Below are 24,796 nucleotides of genomic sequence, written 5' to 3' on the forward strand. Positions count from 1 at the left end.
TTTTTATAATTTTTATAATTTATAAATATTTATAAATTAATTATAATAAAAATAATAAAATAAAATAATAAATATAAAAAATATAATATTTTATTATAAATAAATTAAAATAATTAATATTTATAATAATATTAATATAATTTTTATAATTATATTTATATAAATTTAATATATAATTAAATAAATAAAATTAATTAAATAAAAATTAAATTTATATTTTTCAAATTGATTGTGCGGGACACTCACGCATTACCGCACGTTAAAAGTGCGGTAATATATTTAATTTTTTTTTCAATTATACTTATCTTACCGCACTTTAAACGTGCGGTAAGCTCTACCGCATTTTTGAAGTGCGGTAAAATTAAAATTTACTCTTTGAGAAATAATTTTTATCGGGCTAAAATTTAAAAAAAGAATTTTTTTTTAACTTGAAAAAGCAAAAACCCCTTAGAATTCTCGATTTTAATAGCTATAGGGTCTTGTATTCATTTTAAAATTTAGCACCATTATCGAAATTCGAAATATCAGAAAGGTAATAATCAGGGAGCCCATTTTTTTCGGAGCAATCCATAGCTAAACAGAGTTTTACTCTCATCGCGATTTTAGTGCCAATAAAATTTCGAATCCGATGAGTGGAAGACTCGAATTTCGAATTTCGAATTTCGAATTCCGATTCTCTATATTCAGTAATTTGGATGAAACTACACCACTCAAGGAATTGACTGTTCCTTAAACTTGGAAATCTTAGGATTTCTATGCTTAATTGATCTTGATAAATAAAAAAAACCATAAATAAATTTTGGCAACGAGATGTAAATTTGCCGCCGTACAAGAAAAATAAATTGTAGTCGTTAAATTTTAGCCATTGATCCAAGGGTCCAATTATTAAAGATGCTTACGTGGCACTCTTAAATAAAATCAGCTGTCTTCCTTTTAATTTACTTCCTCTGCAGTTATGATACGCATACGCTAGCTCTATTTTCTTTCCCGTTTCTGTTTTTCCGCTCAGGCTCTGGCACGCCTCAGCTCTTCAGAAATCCCAATTCCACGCTCACAAATCTTTCTAATCATGAAAATCAATTAATCAGAGAGCAAAGAAAAGCATGAGTGGAAACGAGTTTCGATTCTTCTTGTCCTGCGACATCAATCTTCCGGTGACCTTTCGCGTCGAGAGATTAGAAGGATTGTTGCCTTCTACCAAATCTCCCAATTCAGGTCAGCCTTTTGTTTTCTGATTCTAATTGGACAATTTCCTGTTTTAATCTAAGCTATATACGCAGTATCTTTCCTTAATTGATTTCACTTTGATTATCCTGCAGTAATTGATCCCGCAACAGAGGAGAGAAGATCAGAGCTCTACGTGGAGTGTGCATTGTATATTGATGGTGCTCCATTTGGCCTTCCCGTAAGAACAAGGTAAAACGTGAAACTGATTATCTTCTTTTTTGTGCGTGTGCGCTCTCTTTTCCTTCCTTCCCTTTTCGAGCTTAAACAGTTGTTTCCGGTTTACTAGGTTGGAGTCTGCTGGACCATCCTATTGCTGGAATGAGCTGATTACACTTAGTACTAAATATCGAGATTTAACTGCACACTCGCAGCTTGCTGTAACAGTAGGTGTTCAATTTCTTGCACAAGCTCCTTTTCTTGTGTATACCATGAAGTCATATCTGTGATATGCAAGTTTGTATGCGTGAGCATGGATGTTGTGAATGTGTTTATGAAGTTAACCAATGGTCCCTTTATTGTATTCTTCAGTGTCTACGCTTTAGTTGATCTGCAATTGGGAAATTAATTAGGTTTTAGAAAAAAGTCATTTCCTTTATGTTATTTGGCATTTTGTCACTTTTCTTCACATCTTTGGGATTTCAGTTCTCATTGATTGTCAATCTACTTGGAAATTTAGGTTTGGGATGTTTCACGGGGGAAAGATGAGGGATTAATTGGTGGGGCTACTCTTCTTCTTTTCAACAGTAAAATGCAACTCAAAACAGGCAAGCAAAAACTTAGGCTTTGGCCAGGAAAAGAAGCTGATGGATCATTTCCGACAAATACTCCTGGAAAGGTTCCTGATTACAGCAATACAGATCTGAGATGTTTCTCTGATATAATTTCTGGTATATTTTTTACTCCATGTATATTGTAATAGGTACCCAGGCATGAGCGTGGGGAGTTGGAGCGTCTAGAAAAGCTTGTGAACAAATATGAGAGGGGACAGATTCAGGCCATTGATTGGCTTGACCGTCTAACGTTCAAAGCTATGGACAAAACCAAGGAACGTGAGAGCTGTAGAAATGGAAGTTCTCATTTATACTTGGTCATTGATTTCTGCAGTTTTGAACATCGAGTTGTTTTTCAGGTATTGCCTATCTACAGTTATCAGGTTGATTTTTAGCTGATTTTATTGGTTTGGATATGCTCTAAGACCATAATAATATTGAAAAACTATATACACTTACGTTTTTTTTTTTTTTTCTAAGTTATCTGATAACATAGAGCTCTGTCAGTGTCTCTTATGTTGTTTATTTTTCTGATTCAGTGTGTTTGAGCCTGGGGCATGTTGTCACAATTCTGGCACAAACACAATTAAGGCAAACTTGAACCCAATAACTTAGCAAGTTAGCATTATGTCCTGGTCAAGTTCATGTCGTACAATTGTCTCTTACGTTATGATTAGTGTCTTAATCTTTTCATGAAAGATATCTTAGACTGGTTATATAATATATATCTGGTCATGCAAACATGATTGTTTCATTTAATCATGAAATGCTGGTTTTAAACTGCAGGACATGGTTAACTCTTTTTTGTTTAAAATGTAGGAGTCAGGAGCAAATTTCTTATTACCATCTCCTATAGCTTCAACAAATGAACTTGTTATTGTGTGGGACCCAGAACTGGGAAAGATAAATCCCTCTGAGCACAAGCAGCTAAAGTTAGCTAGGAGTCTAACCCGTGGTACCATTGACAGGGATCTGAAGCCAAGCTCCAATGAACGAAAGTAAGCTTAAAAATTCCTGTTGTAGAAAGTCCAAATGATTGCTTGTAAACTCTAGTTGGAATTATTTGAAGTTTATTATACTTCTCTATTCAGTTTTGTCTTTGGCATATACTGAAGCATCTTACTTACGCATTGACAGTGTCTATGTGGGTTGTATCTGCAATTTAGTGCCTCATTAGTTATTGTTCATGTTTCATATTGATACATTTAACCAAATTTATACAAAGAATTCCATTTGAGTTTTTGTGCAGTGTGATAGCCTTATTTATCTGGGAATAACTGATGACTCTTAAAAGTTTTCTAGGTTTTAATGTGTCATCTTGTATTGATTAGGTCATTTGTACTATATTTTCTCAGGTCAATACAAAGAATTCTAAAATACCCGCCGACAAGGACTTTGAATGGAGATGAGAGACAGCTCCTTTGGAAATTCCGTTTCTCCTTGATGTCTGAGAAGAGGGCACTCACAAAATTTTTGCGATGTGTTGAATGGAGTGATGTTCAGGTTAGCATTACTTTTTATTTTCTCTTTGGATCATATGCATTATATAGGTCAACTAGCTAAAATTTGTTTTACTTTATCTTCTATTACAAAATTCCTTCTCATACACAAAACTTTGGATCTTGGCTTCATAAAAAATCATGGAGGTCGAAAAAGATGGCAAGGTTTTGCACCAGATATTGCTGCAGTAGTTGTTTAGACTTTAGAGTAATTGGTCATATCATCATTTCTTGATTTTGAATATAGTGATTTGCATCTGCTACTCCACCCTTTTACTTTATGCCTTTTATGTTGTTAGTGAACAAGATTTGAATATTTTTTAAGATAGTGATGCATTTTCAGGAAGCAAAACAAGCATTAGAAATGATGGGTAGATGGGAAATGATTGATGTCTGTGATGCATTGGAGCTTCTGTCACCGGTTTTTGAAAGAGAAGAGGTAGGGGTTAATTACTTGTCATTTATTGCTTACAATATTCAAAAGAGTTATTGTTAGTCCTTAGTAGTCTTTTCCTTGGTATGATCTTGGTTTGACAGTTTCTCCAAAAATTTCCTCATGGAGTGTATTTCAAAATTGTCTGAAATTTTTCTTCCGTTGGCTTTAATTGGGGGCCACCATAACTGGATGGTGGCCTCGGAAACATTCAAAATTATTTCAAAAGAGCATCACAAAATTTGGACTCCTGCATTCTAGCGTTTAAAGCCTAGTTGGCATATAATATCCCAGAATTATGAATGTTTCAATTATCCTGACATAAGTATAACTAGCATTGTGGGATTTAATTGCATATACTCAAGAGTCTAGACTGAATAGTGGCTCATTGAAATTCTGGTTTAACAGGTTCGTGCATATGCTGTCAGTGTTCTGGAAAGAGCGGATGATGAAGAGCTCCAGTGTTACTTGCTTGAACTAGTTCAAGCTCTTCGGTTTGAGCGCTCTGATAAATCTCGCCTTTCTCAATTCCTTGTCCAACGCTGTAAGCAGTATACTATAAATACATGTGTAATGCAATTATTTGCAAGTGCATGATTGTGATGTTTTGTGTGTGTACATGTACTTGCATGTATAGCTATAGTTATCAAGGCTTTCAAACCCCTTGCAGTCTTTGAATCGGTGAAGGTGGGTCAAAGGTTTAAGGTTGAATTGGGATTCAGCTGGTATGTTATTCATCATGATATTATTCAATAAAGATTAAATATATGATATGCAATTAATAATCTTTTAAATTAATAATAATATATTAATTATATCAAAATTTAGTAAGCAAATTATTAAATTAAACCTATTAAATTTCAATATGTAATTTCCTTTTAAAAATGTATATCAAAATAAAAAATTAGAAGAAATTGATATATTTTCACATTATAAAAGAAATTCGAATGAAAATAGTTAAATAACTAAATTTAAAAAATTGTTCCAAAGTAAGTATATGTACAATAGATGTGTGCATTACGTAGTTTTATTATAAATTATAACGAAATTGACTCATATTAAAACAAGTGTTATTTGAGGATTATTTTATACTAGAAGAAATAGTTTAATTATTTTATTGCATTATTAAAGGATCTGCATAGTTCAAATGTTCTTTGGCTTAAACATTAGCGGGGCCTTCTCAAGTTCAACTCCTTATGCCAACGAAAGAATTGTTATTATTATTTTTTTTCACATGAGACATGTTGTCTTTTAAGAAACAATAATATTGTATTTTGACAATTAATAGTTTATATATATGTGTCTGTGTGTGTGTGTGTTCAAATCTTTGCACTAAATTGCTTACATTGTTTTTTTTTTTTTAAATGAGGGTTATGCAGTAGCTAGATTAAGTGCCATGTTGCCCTTCTGGAAACCCACCCAATTCGTTAAATGCAATCCTGCCTGTTCTGAGGGTTTTAATGTTTTTTTTTGGTTCTGTCAAAGAGGTTTTAATGGGTTTTCAATAAAGGGATTCAGGGATAAGCAGGACCAGCCAAAGGACCTGTTTCTGGTTGAACCAGCTGGGCTGGTCAGAGTTTGACAGCTATGGTTAATATAGTGCAGTTCAGGTAGTTACTTAGTCATGTCTCAGACTTTTTTTAGGTTTTGACAGCATTGAACAACATCGAGTTGGCAAGCTTTCTCCGTTGGTATGTCGCTGTGGAACTTTATGATCCTGCATATGCCAAACGTTTTTATTGTACTTACGAGATCCTGGAAGAGAATATGATGAAGGTGTGAATCCTTAGATATTCATTAATCATATCTGCAATTTGTTTTCCAAAATATCATTGCCAATTCTTTCTCTCCATTTAAGTTGTAACAATTATAGAAACTGTATAAAGGTTGGTATTAAATAGTAGTAAGCACAGCAGATCATGGAGGAATCTGCAGTTTTTTCTGAAATTGCCAAAAACTGTTTTGGCTGGAACTTGCATCTCTTTGTATGAAGATGAAGCAAATCGATTTGTCAACTGGGGCTCTCCTTTTAATGCTTCTACCGCATAAGCAAATAAACCATGGATTTATGATGATTAGTTGATTGTACCTTTAATTGTTAATCTATTTCTCTTACTTGATGATATTTTTCTTCATCACAGTTGGCTGGCGATCCAAATGGAGAAGAAGATGGATTCAAGTTGTGGCAGAGTTTGGTACGTCAAACAGAATTGACGGCCCAGTTGTGTTCTATAACGAGAGATGTAAGAAATGTGCGAGGAAATACCCAAAAAAAAATTGAAAAGCTTAGACAACTTCTCTCTGGTCTTCTTAGTGAACTTACCTATTTTGAAGAGGTAAGTGTTGAATGGGAAAGTACTTTCTGTCAGTGATCACAATGTTTAATAAGCTTTTATAGCCTCCTCACCATTTCATCCTTGTAGAAGTTGAGTTTTAGATTGCTGCTAAAAGTTTATCTATTCTGTTCAACTAATGCATATATATTTTCAGCCAATTCGATCACCACTTGCTCCTGGCGTCCTCATCACTGGGATTGTACCATCAGAGTCGTCAATATTTAAAAGCGCACTGCATCCACTGCGTCTGACTTTCCGAACACAATGTGGTGGAACTTGCAAAATCATATTTAAGAAGGGGGATGATATTCGGCAAGACCAATTGGTAAATGCTCAAGACTTGCTAAGAATAGTTAACACTTAGTAAATGCTTATGGCATCTGTCTCTCTCACATACACACGCGCATGGACATGTGCTCACCGTGTGTACTTTCAGGAGTATTTGTGGTGATGGGTGTTGAGAGGAGTTCTTGTTATATGCAATGTATTTAATACATATGGTTTTGTATAGGTTGTTCAAATGGTATCTCTAATGGACCGACTACTTAAACTCGAAAATCTTGATCTGCACTTAACTCCATATAAGGTGCTTGCTACTGGACAAGATGAAGGCATGCTCGAATTCATACCATCCCGATCATTAGCTCAGGTATTTTATAATCTGATTGGTGCTTCTCTAGTGTGGGTGTGATCATTAACTCAACCTGTCTCAACTTAAACCTTGATAAGCTATAGAATAGGAAAATTTTTTTGCAATCATTACTAAGATGCATCATGTCTTCAAAATCCAGATTCTCTCGGAGCATCGGAGCATTATAAGCTATTTGCAGAAGTTTCATCCTGATGACCATGGACCATTTGGGATTACAGCCACCTGTCTTGAAACATTTATTAAAAGCTGCGCTGGCTACTCTGTCATCACATACATATTGGGCATTGGAGACCGGTAATCATCTAGTCATGTACATTAAAAAGTTTAGATATGCACCATGCGACTTGGATGAGCGCTTTAATCTTTCCATTTCGTAGTAAGCCTGTCGGGAAGAGTGTGGTGGGAAGCTGTGTCCCTCTTTCTTCAAATTTGCAAACACTATAGACCACGTTATTAAGTGTTTTGGGTGTTCTTGTGGAAACCAAACTTACATGGTCTGGTGTGCAAATTGAAGTAACTGTTACCTTGGTTTGCAGGCACCTTGACAACCTTCTCCTTAGGGATGATGGGCGTCTTTTCCACGTCGATTTTGGTTTTATTCTTGGACGGGATCCTAAACCATTTCCTCCACCAATGAAGCTCTGTAAGGAAATGGTTGAGGCTATGGGTGGCGCAGAAAGGTATTTTTCTCCTTTTATTTTCCCTAATTCTTTTAGTTTTCTCATTTAGATATTTTTTCAGAGCTAATTATTGATATTGACAACTGAGAATTAATAGAAAATTTGATATTTGATTCTCTTCTCTTTTGGGTATTATTTGTGTTCTACATCATTAAGATAAGTAGATTTATCCATATGATCAAAGATGCAACTGCTGACCACATTATGTGCAGATGTTTGATTACTTGTGCCTACTTTTCTTTGTGCAGCCAATATTATACCAGGTTCAAATCATATTGTTGTGAAGCATACAACATCCTCCGAAAATCTAGCAACCTAATCTTGAATCTTTTTCATCTAATCGCGGGTTCCAATATCCCAGACATAGCTTCTGATCCTGAAAAGAGCATTCTTAAGGTAATGTTCTTACTTAGTGATCTGTTCATTTGAACTGGAGCATGTTTTATGTTTGTTCTTATTATCAGAGCTGTGTTGATGGTTTCAGCTTCAAGAGAAGTTTCGGTTGGATCTGGATGATGAGGCTGCCATTCACTTTTTCCAGGATCTTATTAATGAGAGTGTTAGTGCATTGTTTCCACAAATGGTTGAGACCATTCATCGGTGGGCGCAGTACTGGCGCTAACCCCAGAAGTAAAATAGGTTTCAATCATCCATGCTTTTGTAAATAGCTATGTAAGATTTAGATGTTTTTATTTATGGTCCTAAAAGTAGTGTTGCTAAGAATCACTAATAATTTTTTCATATTTAATTTAGCTTAATTTCAACTTCTCATTTAGAAGATTCAATTCAAGTTCATTTTTTTTTATATATATATAATTTAGATAAAAAAGAATTCATGATCATTTGTCCACGAGTCTGTATCTGTACCTATTTGGAAATAGGGATTCAAGGTGAGGTGCTATTCCATTACTCGTTTTCAAGAAGATGACGTTTTACCAAATTAAACCCCTTTCTTTTGGAGAAATAAATAAATAAATAAATAAACCTCGTGTTATTTCCGAAACTTTGAATATTTGCGTGGTTAAATACAAAAGATGTTTCTGTTTGATTTTTTTTTTTTTTTTTTTTTTCTCGGGTGAAGTTTATTTGACATTACCTCAAATCTAGAATGATTATGTATCCATTCTTCAAATGGTTCTTGCGGTTTAGAAAATTTTTCCAAAAGCAATTTAGGGCTCATTTGTTTTTACAAAAAATCTTTTAAAGAAAACATTTTTTTATACTTTCTAATGTATCTTAGAAAAATAGATTAATAAAAAATACTTTTCACGTAATTTTTAAAGAATATTGTTAACGAGTATGAGTCATTTTTCAGACAAGATTATTTTGTTAATGCCAGTAAACCTTGTATAGATAATATTATTGACTAATTAAAATATCGAGATTTGGAAAGAATAAAGAAATGATGAACATAATTGGTAATTGTTAAATTCATTCATATATGAAATTAGATTTATAATAATTAAGAATCTCTACAATTATGTGATACTTTTTAATTCTTTTCACCCCTTAATCTAGTACAAGTAGTCTTTTCTTCTTGTGAGCTTTAATTTACAGAGGTTTTTTCTTTTTCTTTTTTTTTTTTATGTTTTTACATTAAGTATTGATATATATTACAATCAAAAACAAAATTAAGGCATTTAAAACGAATTTTTAATATTAATATATTTAAAATAAATAATTTTTATAGTCTTTCCAACAGAATTAAACTCTTATTGAAATGGATGGATCCAGCTTGTATCTGATTTCCTTTCGATAATTAATCAGAATGATTAAAATTAAGGTGAATTTATTGTAATGGATTTTATAATTTAAAAATAAAAATATGCACCACATTTTTTTTTTGCCATGCATTAAAGATTTTTAACGCCTTGCATTCTACATTCATTAGCTCAATACTTGGAGTGACAAAAAAAGTTATTGATGATCGCTGGATTTCTTCACCCCTGTCTGAGACTAGGCCCACGACACCAAGTCCTCTCCTAGGGACCTTCAAGCCTCATCACATGCATCAAGTCTGGCCCACTCAGCCTGAAGATCGGACTCCCATCAATCTCCTCAATCAGGCCGGCCTAACCCTTTGGGCCCGATGAATAAAATCCTCTCCGGGTTCAGCCCATATCATATCATTCGGTCTGGCCCAGAATCAGGAAGAAGACCTACCCCTCCTTCACTTGGGACCACCCGTACGCACGTCCGGGAGAATCAGGGGCCGTTACGCATTGGACAGAGATCCGATTCCCTCGTATGTCCGTATCAACGTAGCAAGGACAGGTGGTCCAATGATACACGTTCTGTTAACACGTCACTAGCAGACAAAAGGAAACATATAAAAGGAGAAATACTCTCCTCTAGGTCTAAGTTTTCCCAGTTTTACAGAACCCATTGTAAAACCCTATTTTCTGGATCTCAGATCATCAATTGGGGCCGTCTGTGGGAATGAAGGAGATCTTTTCATCACCGGAGTTCCACTCTCACAAATACCCACTGAGATCCACAATGGCTAATCACAACGAAAACAACGTCACTCCAAATGACCTGAGCTCTGCCCAAGAGGGGGCAGCAGTTCTCCTTTTCTAGTCCTACAACGCCAAACAACCAAACACCAATCCCTTTCAACCCCTCGCCAAGCCTGGCGGGGAATGCTTCCGCCGCTACCTTGTCCAACCAAGACCTCCAAACCATGGTCCTCCAACTACAGAGCACCACCCACTGGTTGGGGCAGATAATGCAGCAACGGGGCCTTAGCACTCCCGCAAACGTGTCACCAGTGGTAGAAGAACCCCAGACCAACGAACCTCAGCCTACCTTCAACCACCTCAGAACTGTTAGCCAAGAAACCGGAGACGGGAGGAGGAGAGCCGAAGAAGAGGAAGAGCCGGAAGCTCGAGTTCATGGAAGGAGGGTGAGGGAGCTGATAGAGAATGATGAAGTCGATAGCTACTCCGCTGGAACCACCGGAAGAGTGGGGAGTGGGACATGGGAAGAGGAGGGCCGTCAGGAGAGGAAGCCCAGGCAGGAAGGGGAGAGTGTAGACCAGAAGTTGCAAAAGATGAGAGAGCAACTCTTGGCCGAGCTAGGAACGAAGGATCAGAAACAGACCCTCCTGTCCACCTCTTCGCCCTTCTCGAAGTGGGTGCAGCAAGAGACTGTCCCCAAGAAGTTTAGATGCTGCCTATGGCCGCATACAACGGGGCTGGGAACCCTAGGGAGCATGTCTTGAACTACAAGACTTTCATGGAGCTGCAAACTTTGTCAGACGCCCTGATGTGCAAGGTATTTCCTACGACGCTCTCGGGGCCAGCACGGGCGTGGTTCAACAGCCTTGAGGCAGGAAGTATTAGTAGCTTTGGAGATCTGGCCACCCGCTTCATCAGCCGGTTTATCGCCGGGGTGCCCGCAGATAGGAAGACGAGTTACCTGGAGACGGTCAGACAGAGGAGAGACGAATCACTCAAGGAATACGTCGCCCGTTTCAACACGGAAGCCTTGCAAATTTCCGAGCTCGATGAAGGAAAGGCTGTAGAAGCCATGCAGAAGGGGACGACCTCAGCCGAGTTCTTTGGTTCACTGAGCAGGAAGCCTCCGACCTCACTGGCCAAGCTAATGAAGCAGGCTGAAAAATACATAAGGCAGGATGATGCCTTAGTGACAAGCAGGTTCGCCAAAGGAGCGACAAATAAGGGGAAAGAACCGTAGGAGGGAAGGCCGGAGAGGCACGAGAAAAAGCATGGCAAGAGACCTGAACCGTATAGACAACCCTGGGAGCGCAGGGACCAAAGACCTCTCCCTCCTTGGGCCTCAGAACAAAGGTCACTCCCCCCGTGGGTTCCGAAAACACCGACCCTTCTCAATGTCTCTAGAACCGAGGTGCTTATGGCTGTCCAGGGCAAGGAGTTCCTCCAATAGCCTAGGCCTATGAAAATGGAAGCAAGCCAGCGAGATCCTGACAAATATTATCAATACCATCGCACACACGGCCACGACACCAATAACTACTTCCAGTTGATTACGGAGATCGAAAGGTGGATAAAAAGAGGGCACCTCAAGAACTTCGTAAGGAAACCGGAGGGACAGAGGCCTCAGCCCAATCCGGCAGCACAAGTGCCAAGGAAGACAGGAACTGGACCAATGAATGATGGGACTAGTGGGACCATCAACATGATTGTTGGGGGAACAGGAGGTCGGATGAGCCGTAGGGGAAAAAAGAGGAGTCGAGAGGGAGAGAGCAGCGGTGTCGAGGTCATGCAAGTAGTTGAGCACTCTCCAGTAACCATCACCTTCTCTCCGGAGGATGCCCAGGGTGTTCAGATGCCCCATGACGACGCCCTTGTCGTTGAAGCCATCATTCACAACTATCGAGTCAAGAAGATTTTAGTGGATGAAGGAGCAAGGTGAACTTATTACCCTACCGGGTTTTCCAATAGATGGGAATCCCCGAGGAACAGCTAGTTCGAGATCAGGCACCGGTCAAGGGGATTGGAGGGGTACCAGTACCCGTAGAAGGGAAAGTGAAGTTGACTCTCACCCTAGGCAAAGCACCAAGAACTCGCACCCATTATGCGGTGTTCTTAGTGGTTAAACTCCCGTTGAGCTACAACGCCATCTTGGGGAGGCCTACCTTGTTTGACTTCGAGGCAGTCACCAGTATCAGATATCTGGCGTTGAAGTTCCCAACTGAGGCAGGAGTAGAAGTAGTCCGGGGAAGCCAGGAGGAAGCGAGAGCAGTATACTTAGCCACAGTGGCGGAGCCGAGCTCGGCGGCAGAGAGACTCGACTCAGAGGTGTTAGAGGTCAGGGACGAGGAGAAAGAAACCAGAACAGAGCCGGTCGGAAAACTGGAGACTTTTCCTTTATCAGAAGCAAAAACAGATAAAATCTTCAGTCTCAATGCTGGCCTCACTGAAGAACAAAAAACTGAAGTCATGACCTTGATCCGAGGCCACGCATCGAGCTTCGCCTGGAAGCCTTCTGACATGCCCGGGATTGACCCTGAGGTGATGACCCATAAGCTGAACGTTCTCTCCAACGCTAGACCGGTAAAGCAGAAGAAGAGGGTGGTAGGAAGGGAGAAGCAACAGGCCATCAGGGAGGAAGTGTAGAAGTTAGAAGAGGCAGGCTTTATTAGGGAAGTCATATACCTGCAGTGGTTAGCAAATCCTGTATTAGTCAAAAAAGCCAATGGCAAATATAGGATGTACATAGATTTTACCGACCTGAATCAGGCTTGTCCAAAAGATTGTTACCCCCTCCCCGATATTAATAAAATGGTCGACTCTACGGCCGATTTCGATTACATGTCTTCTTTGGATGCTATGTCTGGCTATCACCAAATCCCAATGGACAGGTCAGATGAAGAAAAGACTTCGTTCATAACAGAAGAAGGGACCTATTGCTATAAAGCCATGCCCTTCGGGCTGAAAAACGCCGGGGCAACATATTAAAGACTAATGAACAAGGTCTTTAAAGATCATATCGGCAGAAATGTAGAGATGTATGTAGATGATATGGTGGTCAAAAGCCCCACTTTCCAGCATCATATGAAAGATCTGAGAGAAGTATTCGATGTGCTAAAACAGTATAGAATGAGGCTGAACCCAGCAAAGTGTGTTTTCTTCATCAGAGGAGGAAAGTTCCTGGGATACATGGTGAATGGGAAAGGCATCGAGCCCAATCCAGAGAAAATAGAAGCTATACTGAATATGCCAGAGCCAACCCGTGTAAGGGATGTTTAGAGATTAACTGGGAGAGTAGTGGCGTTAAATCGCTTTATGTCCAGGTCGGCAGAGAAATGCTTGCCGTTCTTTAAGAAGTTGAGGAAGGTACCAAACTTTGAATGGACGGAAGACTGCCGAGAGGCTTTCGAAGAGCTTAAAGGCTACCTCAGCTCCCTCCATGTACTCAGTAGCCCCTTGAAAGGAGAGAAACTTTTGATATACTTGGCAGCCTCTGAACAAGCGATTAGTGTAGTATTGGTAAGGGTAGATGAAGGAGAACAAAAGCCGGTATTTTACGTCAGCAAGGTACTTAAGGGTGCCGAGACCAGATACCTGAACATTGAAAAGGTGGCGTATGCTCTGTTGCTAGCAGTCCAGAAGTTTAGGGTCTATCTGGAAAGCCATCAAGGTATAGTGATGACGGACCAACCTCTGAAGAAGGTTCTGCGCAGGCCAGAAACATCAGGTCGGATGCTCGCTTGGTCCATGGAAATTAGCCCTTACTGCCTAGAATATCGACCTCGGACCTCTATAAAATCTCAGGCCCTTGCTGACTTCATAGCGGAATGCTCGTTCAACGAGGAACAGGGAGAGTCATCTTCTGAAGCGTCGGGGAGTGGGAGAAAAGAAGAGCATCTCCAAGAATTTGACTGGAAGTTGTATGTAGACGGGACATCAAGCGCCGGGGGCAGTGGCGCCGGGATAATGCTTAAAGGACCTGGAGAGTTTAAGGTCTGCTACGCCCTACGCCTAGAATTCAAGGCTTCCAATAACGTGGCAGAGTATGAAGCTTTAATAAATGGGATGCTGGTGGCAATGGAGGTAGGGGTAACCGACCTCGAAGTGAATAGTGACTCCCAGCTAGTGATCAATCAGGTAACTGGGGTATATTAGGCCAGAGATCCAACCATGCAGGATTATTTAGCAAAGGTAAAAGCCATAGAAGCCGAACTCAAGGGTCGGGGAACCATCGTCAAATACCAAAGAATACCTCGAGAGAGAAATGAGGAAGCGGACCTGCTTAGTCGGTTGTCCAAGGAAGAATTAGAACAGCTCCCTAACGAAGTATACATACAGCATGTCAACACACCTGCTTTTAATGAAATAGCCACTGTGTTGCAGGTAGAACAAGGCCAGACCTGGATGACCCCATACCTGGAGTATCTAGAAAAAGGAAAGCTCCCTGAAGACAAGGATGAAGCAAGAAAGATAGCAGCTCGAGCCGCTAACTACCAAGCAGTAAGGGGGACATTATACAGAAGAGGGAAGTCCAGCCCCTAGCTCCGGTGTGTAAGCCCGGAGGAGGCAATGAAGGTGATGGAAGAGATATACAGAGGAATATGCGGAGCTCACGAAGGGGCAGGAACACTGGCTAATAAAATATTCAGGCAAGGATACTACTGGCCCACTGTCAAAAAAGAGGCAGAGGAGTTCGTCTGGAAATGCGATGTATGCCAGAGGTTTGCTAACGCCATCAATATCCCGGCCACTCCTCAATCCAGCATATCCAGCCCGTGGCCGTTCTCACAATGGGGAATAGACATCCTAGAGCCCTTTCCCAAGACCACGGGGCAGAGAAAATTCGTGGTAGTGGCTGTGGAGTACTTCTCAAAATGGCCAGAGGCGGAGGCAATTCCTACAATCACAGCCCGCCAGATGATAGATTTCGTATGGGGGCACATCATCTGCAGATTTGGCATCCCTAGGGTGCTCGTTTCAGACAATGGCAGGCAATTCGACTGCAACGCCTTCAGAGCATTTACGGCCAACATGGGCATATGGCACAAGTTCTCCTCAGTGGCCCATCCTCAGACCAACGGCCAAACAGAGGTCACCAACAGAGCTATCCTCTAGGGATTGAAGAAACGGCTGGATGGGGCAAATGCGAACTGCGCGGAAGAGCTCAACAGCATCCTGTGGGCACTCCGAACTACCCCTAGAATGTCCACTAAGGAAACACCCTTTGCACTCACTTTTGGCACAAAGGCCGTAGTCCCAGTCGAGCTGCAAATCCCCACTCATCGAGTCCAATTTGCTAACGCGAGCACTAACGATGATAAGTTGAGGAGCCACCTGGATGCCCTCGAAGAGGTTAGGGAGGAAGCCCAAGTCCGAACTGCCACTTACCAATAACGAGCAGTTTGCTACTACAACCAAAGGGTTAGGGAAAGAAGCCTAAAGGTGGGAGACCTAGCCCTGAGAAACCTGGAGGCTACGGGAAAGAGAGCGGCAATAGGCAAGTTAGCACCGACCTGGGAGGGCCCCTTCAGAGTGGCAAAAGTGGTCAGGCCAGGAGTATACCGAATTGAAGATATGCAGGGAAACCCTGAGCCCCATGCCTGGAATATCCAACACTTGAAAAGATACTTTCCTTGAGGTATCATTAAATGCAAAAGACTTATTGTATTTTAAAAGCATGGTAATAAAATAGGCGATGCTTATCGTCTCAATTCATTATTTGTCTCTACTCACATTGCTCTCATGAAAGAAACAAAAGGAAAAAATGAAACAGGCATAAATACCCAAGCCCTCAGTTAGGTACAAAACCAGCTGAGATGACGAAGCGACAGTAAGGCCAATGAGCCTGAATCTTGCCCAAGACCTCAGTTAGGCACAAAACCAGCTGAGATGACGAAGCGACAGTAAGGCCAATGAGCCTGAATCTTGCCCAAAACCTCAGTTAGGCACGAAACCAACTGAAATGACGAAGCGACAGTAAGGCCAATGAGCCTGAACCTTGCGCAAGACCCTAAAAAGGAGCAAAAACGGCCGGCGGGATCAACAAGATCTCCCCGGAGCAAAAACGGCCAGGATCCCGTAAGATCTCCTGGAGTAAAAACGGCCGGCGGGATCAACAAGATCTCCCCAGAGCAAAAACGGCCAAGATCCCATAAGATCTCCTGGAGCAAAAACGGCTGGCGGGATCAACAAGATCTCTCCGGAGCAAAAACGGCCAGGATCTCGTAAGATCTCCTGGAGCAAAAACGGCCGGCGGGATCAACAAGATCTCCTCGGAACAAAAATGACCTGGAGCCTTGAAGCACAGCCCGTATGAGGCTCGTCAAAAAAGCAAGAAATTAAGCGCTGACTTCACAAAAAAGAAGGAGAATTTTCGAACTCATGAGCCCGTCACACAAACAACGCAAAAGCTGTAGCACAAAAATCCAAGCAAATAACAAAAATTCGAGCTCCTTAATCAGCTAAACGGACGAACTCACGACAAAAGCAAATGATCCCACCCACAGCTTGGATCAACTCATAATAAACAAACGCTTAGCAAAAATGACCCTGGGAGAGGAAAATGACAACACAGCTGAACTCCCCCTCCCAGTGGGGCATACAGCCCACACCACACCAACTGACAAAGGATAACCTCAAAGGAGACCAGATACCCGAACTCATTACCAGACATAGAGGTAAAATCGTCTAAAATAAAGCAGCGCCATTTCAAATGAAGTTTAGGGATTTACCCCCTCACCACTCACGTCATAAATGCTGAGGAGGTAAAAGAGGCAATTCGAGGAGAAATCCAAAGGCATGAGCAGATGAAACCCCAGTTTCAGCTCTTATCAAATTGGAACTAAGGACAAAAAGGACAGCTCTGCTTATCACCTTCAAAGGTACGCGATCTGACCTATTACTATTAAACAAAGGCTGTATGACCGAGCTCATAATAACGAAGTAATAAGAGAAAAATGAGGATGTCCTTGCAAGAATCATAAGAACTTGCAGGTCGAGAGTCCAATCCCATGTTAAAAACAGAGCTCATGGGTAGGATAGTCCAGCCCGAAAAGAGCTTACAGATAAGAATACCTTAGCAAAATAGATGAGTCTATAAGCCAAAAGTTCAGTCAATTAGTAGAATTTTAGCTCTGATGAGTTTGAAAGCAAAAAGAAGAAAACAAGCAAAATAAATAAAAATGAAATTTCATTCAAAGAAAAAGAAGAGTTACAGTCTAATCACCCACACTACTGAAGAAAAAACCGTCCTCAAAGGAATTACATGCCTAGGTACATTATCATCTACATCACTATCACCTACACTATTATTTTAGCTTTCAATGAATCCTTACAATTCGGAAGATGAGCTTCACGAGTCTGTGGGATTTCCCTCTTCTCTTTTAGCTCGGCAGACTCCCTATACTCCTTTAGACGCTCCTTACATTCCAGCTGAACTCTGCCTCGATATTATAGGAGAATTGAACAAGTTGATACCCATGAGCATCTCTCACTGTTCCATCATACGCTGTGTGTATATCACGCATGAAAAACATAAGTCTTCAAGTTAAAGTCCCTGAAAGATTAGCCTTGTCGACTGGTTACTGAATGAACAAAACATTCCACGGGAAGATTGACGAGGCATTTTGGAGAGCAATGGAACAAGTGAATGTTGCAAACCTACACACATACTATGTTGGACTAATTTTAGCAGATTACCCTTGCTTATGTTACATGTGTGAACAACATCTTATATCCCACAATAAGCCTCAGAAACCATGTTATTCCATGAGTTTGAGTCAGGAGCAGACATCAGGGGCACCACGAGAACCTTCTCCTCCTCCCCGAGAGAAAGAAAGACAGGAGCCGGTCTTCTAGAAGTCCAAGACTTCTTTGGAGCGCGAACCAGGACAAGCACTTTGATGAGAATGGGACGCTTGCCTCCGACCTTCTCCGCTACACCCCCATCATCCACAAAGCTGAGTTCCCTATCCTCGGCAGTCGGACCGACCTCGGAAGGGACCCCATGGACATTCCTCATAAAGGCAATCTCAGCCCTGCTAGCAAGGGTCCCCATCTCAGCTATGAAGGCCTCAAGCCTCTCTCCAGAAGCATCGCCAAAAGACGGGGCAGGCTTCACTCCCGTCAACCCGGAGTCCTCGCTCGGCCTTGAAGCCCGAGGGAACCTGAGAGCTTGAACAACTAGAGCGGCTGAGACCGACCTGTCAATGTTTGGCAGCCTTGAAGATTTGGCCCCTCGAGAACTCGACTTTGGAGATAAGGCAGAGGCAAGAGGAGGAGGTCGGCCGGGCGACCTGGACGATATGACTTCGGCCACTTGTTGGGTGACCCCTCCCGCTGATCGCCCTACTAGGAGGACGTCCGAGGCAACGTTCAGAATCCCCCTGGGCAGCGTGAGAATCTTAGGTGACTTAATCAGATCCATCTTCATTTCAAAAGCTGCAAAACATCCAAAATCGGGGCAAGTCAGAACGATTCTCAATGAAAATCACGAAAGTAAGATTAAAACAGACCTCTATGAGAGGCAAAGTAATAGAACTTTAGCTCGCCTTGACCAGCCCGGAAAAAGTATCAAACAGATGCCCTGTGAATGTGAAACCCTCGTTCAGACAGATATATTCGAAAAAAGACATGAAGAAAAGGAAATTAGTAGTCAACACTCGAGGAGCAATCCAGGAATGCTAGAAAACCCCGCGGAAGAAAGGAGATAAGAGAAAGGAGTTCACGTCTTTTTGAAGATCGATTATACCGGAGGTATATGGATCGGAAGAAAAGATCCTCCCATCCCGGAGAGGGTCCTGAAGGGAAAGAAGGGGGTGATATCAAGATATACCCTGAGAAGGAGGTTTTTATGCTGGACGGGACGATGCTAGACTCTAGGCTAGCAGTGTCAGGATCCTTAAAAGCTATTCATAGGAGAGGAAGAAAACCGTACCTTGAAGGTAAAAGTAGGGAAGTGAAGATGGCAATATGTACGAAAAACAGAGGAAAGCCAAAAGTGGAAAAAGACAAAGGGGATTCGAAAGTCAAAATGACAAAAAGATGAAAGGATGTTATGAGGGAAGCTGTACATAAACAGGCGCGGTCATAAAGATTCTTGGGATTTACCCCCTCGTCAGTCGAGGCAATAACTGACGAGGAGGTAAAGGGGCAATTGATGACCGCTGGATTTCTTCACCCTGGTCTGGGGTCAGGCCCATGACACCAAGTCCTCTCCTAGGGACCTTCAAGCCTCATCACATGCATCAAGTCCTTCCCACTCAGCCTGAAGGTCGGACTCCCATCAATCTCCTCAATCAGGCCGGCCTAACCCTTTGGGCCCAATGAATAAAATCCTCTCCGGGTTCAGCCCATATCATATCATTCGGTCTGGCCCAGAATCAGGAAGAAAACCTACCCCTCCTTCACTTGGGACCACCCGTACGCGCGTCCGGGAGAATCAAGGGCCGTTACGCATTGGACAGAGATTTGATTCCCTCGTACGTCCGTATCAACGTAGCAGGGACAGGTGGTCCAATGATACACGTTCTGTTAACACGTTACTAGCAGACAAAAGGAAATATATAAAAGGAGAAATACTCTCCTCTAGATCTAAATTTTCTCAGTTTTACAGAACCTATTGTAAAACTCTATTTTCTGGATCTCAGATCATCAGTTATAAAGGAAAAAGTAAAACATAAATCAATAATGATTAAAAAAAATAAATTTTATTCCCATATTTAAATATATAAAAAAAAAGTTGAGAAAAGTTATTTTATGAGTAGTAAAATTATCATTTTATCATTATAATTAAAAAAATTATGCAATGTAGAATTACATAAGTCATTTTAAATGTTTTATTTAAATAAATAATATTTTATACTTGTTATTTTTCTTTTATTTTCTTGTCATTATTTTATTTAATAAAATCTATATATTATTCTCTGTATTTTTTTTAAAAAAATTAGATACTTACATCCTATTTATTTCATAAAAAATATTTTTATATTCTAAAAATTAATTAGTAATTTTTTTTTTATCCTATCTTCATACGGGTTTGAATTTGAAGCCGCGATGACCGGTTCTTTTATTTATTTATTTTTTGAATCGCGGTGACCGGTTTATTTTGCTCTTGTTAAGTCATTGCATTCAGAACGTGGACGCGTGGCGTTCACATTTGGTAAGAAAGATCAATCGAACACCTGATCTGACCACCATGACCAACCGACCAGGCATAGTTACGTTATTACCCCTTAGGAGCCAGCCGATGTCGCAGCTCCTAATCAATAATTTGTTCAAAAAGTAAGGGCATTTCCGTTAATTCAAAATACAACAGCAATCACCTCCTTCCATAACGCGTTGGTATTAAGCTTCGTTTTTCAATTTCTCCTACTCATTCTCGCGCGCTAGCTCTCTCTGCGATTTTCCGACTGAGTCAAATATCTCCAGAAAGGTAATTTCAGCGATTTATGATTGATATCATCCAATTTAATTTGTTTCGTCTCGGAAAGTCCTTGCAAATTTGAATTTTTGGAATTCGCTCTTCATGTTGTTTAGGGTTGTTTGCGGTTTTCCAATTTGTAACAGTTGTTTGTTTTTTCATCTCGTTGGAGGATTGAATACAGGGATTTACTTAGATCCTTAGTACTAAATCGTCTCTAGAACTTCCATTGACTGGAAGTTGCTACTGGGTACTTTTGGATATTTGTGGATCTAAAATTTGGAGCTGATTTACATGCTTTTATTGTGTTTAGGGATCAACAGCTGAGAGCAGAAATGGGGTTGACATTCACGAAGCTTTTCAGCCGGCTTTTTGCCAAGAAGGAAATGCGAATTCTGATGGTGGGTCTTGATGCAGCTGGTAAGACTACGATCCTGTACAAGCTCAAACTTGGAGAGATCGTCACCACTATTCCCACTATTGGTGAGTGCTTTGTGCTGCTGTCCCATGTTCTTTAGCTGTCGAGAATGTTGAAAGTACAATGCTTTATGGATTTTGTTGTAGATTTAAGTTAATCATTTGGAGCAACTTAGTCCTGGATTGCTTGATTTGCCATTATTTCTCCATGAAATTGTGTCTTATCATTGTAGTTGCTTATTCTACTAATTAACTTCTCTACAATTTTTACCTTGTGGGAGGCAGAGAGACGTCTTCCTCAAATTTCCTTCAGGACTCAAAAACTCAAGCATTTATTTGAGTTCAGTAGTCTAATTTAAAATTTAAGTTTGTAAGGGGAGGGAAATAGAACGCTTAAACCAAAACTTAGTAAGTCTATTCAAAATTGCATATTTTAGCTGTTTAATCCATATTTGAACAAGTTATAACCCATGTTTATGAATATGATATCCAGAACCCTGTACCAAAGAATATCATATATTGAAACTAAACAGCATGTCCAAATCCATTCATCTTCAATGCTTTCCTATCCGAATGCGACCTTAGGGATGGTCATCTCAAATACATACATATGCTCTGTACAAATGTGTTCACATGAATGTTATCCATAGTCCATATGCATGTAAGTCCACATGCTATATACGTACATGCACATGCTAATATCTCTAACATGTATGCATTATGGGAACAACTGAAGTTGGTTGAGATGGGTTTTCAACTGGAAATTTTAGATGACTTCAGGTTGCTGAATGGGTACTTCAAATAGCAAGATTTTGCAAAGAAAATAGCATTTCTTTTGGGACTCTCTGTCTCTCAGGGTAGAATATTGCTCTTCACCTTTCAAAATATTTGAGCATTGGCATGTTTAACAAAAGCATTTCTATAAATAGAGGATTATTATGTCTCATATGTTTATCTTTGTATAATTTGAATATAAAATTTGGAAACCCATCTAGTAAAATGTGGATAAGAGGGGAATCTAATGTCAAATGTGTGCTTTCAAATTCATCATAATCAACTTTGGAAATGCAGTTCACAGTGCTTGATGTTTTGTGCTTATGATGCACCCCCTGGTCTCTATGGTCTGTTGATCTATACTATTTAATTTAATTTCTTTATTTCTTCTCAATCTTATCTGCCTTTAATTCTATTGGAAAAAATTTAAGCATGCAATTTGCAAATAAGCAAATACTATTTCTGTAGGATTTAATGTGGAGACTGTGGAATACAAAAACATCAGTTTCACTGTGTGGGATGTTGGTGGTCAGGACAAGGTATGAGATTTTTAACGTATATTTCCATCTTTTTAACGGCAATGTGATATTGTATTTTGGCAATCTCAATGATATGGTTCTCTTTTCCCTTCAGTCCTTGTCTTGCATTAGGCTCACTTGTGGAATGACTAATTTTGTTTTGAAATAATTATGTAGAGGTTAGTACAGATTTGTAATTCTTTTATCATTTGAATTGAATACTATTTTGTTGTATAGATTCGTCCCTTGTGGAGGCACTACTTCCAAAACACCCAGGGTCTCATATTCGTGGTGGACAGCAATGACAGAGACCGTGTTGTGGAGGCAAGGGATGAGTTGCACAGAATGTTGAATGAGGTATACTCATTCTAACACACCTTTTTTAGAGTAATAATAAGAGCTATATTTAGTTATTTACCATCAATCAAATTGAGACCATGTATAGAAGCCGAACATTTTTCATAGCAATGCAATAATTAAACAGATAATAAAGTTTCCCATCTGTTTTTGGTCATTGATTATGTCTGTGTTAACCAACTCTTTGTACTTCCTCCTCTCATTGAAAGCAATATTTAGCTCTAATTGATTGAGATCAAAAGTTATAGGGGCCAAACAAATTCATAGCAATGTAAAAACTAAATGGATGTTAAACCCAATGACAGAAAAATTTATGTGAATGCATAAAAAATGTGATGGCTACCTTATTAGAGATCTTTTAGTTCTGATTACGAGTGGTCACCGGTTTCAGGATGAGCTGCGAGATGCACTGTTGCTTGTATTTGCTAATAAGCAGGATCTTCCAAATGCAATGAATGCTGCTGAGATCACTGACAAGCTTGGGCTACACTCCCTCCGTCAGCGTCACTGGTAAACTTCCTAATTTTTGTTGTCCTGTTACTTCCACGAGATCATTGTTATGCTGCTAATTACCTTTGCCCTTTCTGGGTACAACTAATAATACTTTTGACTTTGTCTTATGACCCTTAGATTTAATATTTGTATCAAAATTCTTGCAGAGTCTATTAAGGAATACTCACTTAAAATAATGAATGCTTGAGCAAATATTTGATCAAATGTTAAGCTTGTTTTGCATAAGAGCGAATTATAATAGTTGCACCCCTTTTTTGATTGGATATTATGGATGTTCAAATATGCTTTGTGGTCCTTCAGGTACATCCAGAGCACCTGTGCTACCTCTGGTGAGGGCCTTTATGAGGGCTTGGACTGGCTCTCCAATAATATTGCTAACAAGGTAAAGATGAATGACTTTCTGTTCAACAAAAATTATGTGCATTTAGTATGTAATAATAAGCTAGCAATCTGTTGGAACTGCCAATTTTCATGTCTGCAAGTCAAGAATTTTGTGTAATGATTATGCTGTACGGTGTCAATGGTTAGGCAACTGCAATGAATTTCTGGTTTTATAACATATGCATTTTCCAATTCTCCATGCAATTGTCATTGCTCCATTTCTGTTTAAAATTCTTTGGTGGTTGAGAAAATGGTAAAGATAATGAATTGCTCTATTTAGTAAGTTTGAGTTTTTAATGGAATATTGTCCTTTTTTCCCAACGTTGTAATTGGACTTGTGCCATCATTTCTTGCAGGCGTAAAACAAACGATGAGACTTTTTGTGGAATGAGAATTCTGGATGCAGGGTGAATATTATCTAGTGGATTTGATTTTCTTTTTGAGAGAACTGGATTGTGTTTACATCGCTTTTCTTTTTGGGATGATCCTTACATTTAGGACCCTTTAGATGGTTATATATTGTTGTAGAATATTGGGTGGATGTACTATTGAGCATCTTTGATGCAATGTTTCTAGCTGTAATTGAAATGTATTTTACTGCACCATTTTTTTTTTTGGGCATTTCTACTTGGTGTAATGCAACGGTTTCGTATATTACATTTTGATGCATAAAATTCATTCTTGAGTAACGTGGTAAAGGAGCAAAGGGAACTCCTATGGCTACAAGTGTTTAATGCATATAGCCATGTAGTTTTAATTCAGTTTCTGGGGTTGTAATATTTTTTGGGTAGCAGTTTCATGGTGTACAAGGGATTGTAAAATCTTCGTTTTTCTCACTCTTCTGTGCACTGGATTTGATTGCACTATCATTCAATTATTGATTGCACTATCATTAAATTACGGGTCAAGTTTAGGATTATGCAACAAATAGTATCAGTTGAAAAACCTCTCCTACGTACATGCTACAGCCCTGTGTTGTAACAAACACACTGACGACTCCTTTCGTAACAAACACACTGACGACTACTTTTGAAAACTGGGTTATGGGTGAATTAACAAAGAAATTAACTTGAAAAATCCAGAAAATAAGAAAATAAGGAAAGGTGTATCTTCTGTAATTTTTCTGGGTTATGGGTGAATTAACAGAGCGACTCCCAGGTCGCTTTCTTTCTCCTCGTCCTTCATTTCCCGTGGCTTGGAGCCCCCCGACGGCCCGACCTTTTCTGTCTTTCACCAGTTTTTTTCTGGTCCCTGGCAATAACAATTAGTGAGAACTTTAGCGCAACATTCAATGATTACAAAAGCACGTCATCTCCATTTCTCGATGATTATATCCATTTCCAACAATCTGATAACTATGTTC

At 39.8% G+C, this 24,796-nt stretch overlaps 2 protein-coding genes across 2 annotated transcripts; both read left to right on the forward strand.

Moving 5' to 3' along the window:
* Positions 1–943: 943 nt before the first annotated feature.
* On the forward strand, positions 944–8,382 carry LOC110628260 (phosphatidylinositol 3-kinase, root isoform). The gene is made up of 17 exons (XM_021774836.2): positions 944–1,215; positions 1,320–1,416; positions 1,514–1,610; positions 1,904–2,062; positions 2,147–2,356; positions 2,817–2,995; positions 3,353–3,500; positions 3,840–3,935; positions 4,338–4,473; positions 5,584–5,705; positions 6,071–6,265; positions 6,420–6,590; positions 6,777–6,914; positions 7,057–7,211; positions 7,454–7,597; positions 7,846–7,993; positions 8,082–8,382. The coding sequence occupies exons 1-17, from the start codon at positions 1,104–1,106 to the stop codon at positions 8,217–8,219; spliced, it is 2,445 nt and encodes an 814-aa protein (XP_021630528.1). The 5' UTR covers positions 944–1,103; the 3' UTR covers positions 8,220–8,382.
* An 11,812-nt stretch (positions 8,383–20,194) lies between these two features.
* LOC110628738 (ADP-ribosylation factor 2) lies at positions 20,195–24,038 on the forward strand. Its single transcript, XM_021775538.2, has 7 exons — positions 20,195–20,485; positions 20,787–20,956; positions 22,133–22,203; positions 22,420–22,539; positions 22,931–23,049; positions 23,353–23,434; positions 23,790–24,038. Exons 2-7 carry the CDS (start codon positions 20,809–20,811, stop codon positions 23,793–23,795), a joined length of 546 nt encoding a protein of 181 aa, XP_021631230.1. The 5' UTR covers positions 20,195–20,485; positions 20,787–20,808; the 3' UTR covers positions 23,796–24,038.
* Positions 24,039–24,796: the final 758 nt, after the last annotated feature.

This window comes from Manihot esculenta, chromosome 12 (assembly GCF_001659605.2).
Source record: "Manihot esculenta cultivar AM560-2 chromosome 12, M.esculenta_v8, whole genome shotgun sequence".
Lineage (NCBI taxonomy): Eukaryota > Viridiplantae > Streptophyta > Magnoliopsida > Malpighiales > Euphorbiaceae > Manihot > Manihot esculenta.

Coding starts and splice junctions, on each gene's coding strand:
- LOC110628738 (XM_021775538.2), top strand. CDS start 20,809: ATGGGGTTGACATTCACGAAGCTTTTCAGCCGGCTTTTTGCCAAGAAG. Junction 22,204..22,419: donor ATGTTGGTGGTCAGGACAAG/GTATGAGATTTT, acceptor TTTGTTGTATAG/ATTCGTCCCTTGTGGAGGCA. Junction 22,540..22,930: donor TGCACAGAATGTTGAATGAG/GTATACTCATTC, acceptor CACCGGTTTCAG/GATGAGCTGCGAGATGCACT.
- LOC110628260 (XM_021774836.2), top strand. CDS start 1,104: ATGAGTGGAAACGAGTTTCGATTCTTCTTGTCCTGCGACATCAATCTT. Junction 1,417..1,513: donor GGCCTTCCCGTAAGAACAAG/GTAAAACGTGAA, acceptor CCGGTTTACTAG/GTTGGAGTCTGCTGGACCAT. Junction 7,598..7,845: donor GCTATGGGTGGCGCAGAAAG/GTATTTTTCTCC, acceptor TTCTTTGTGCAG/CCAATATTATACCAGGTTCA.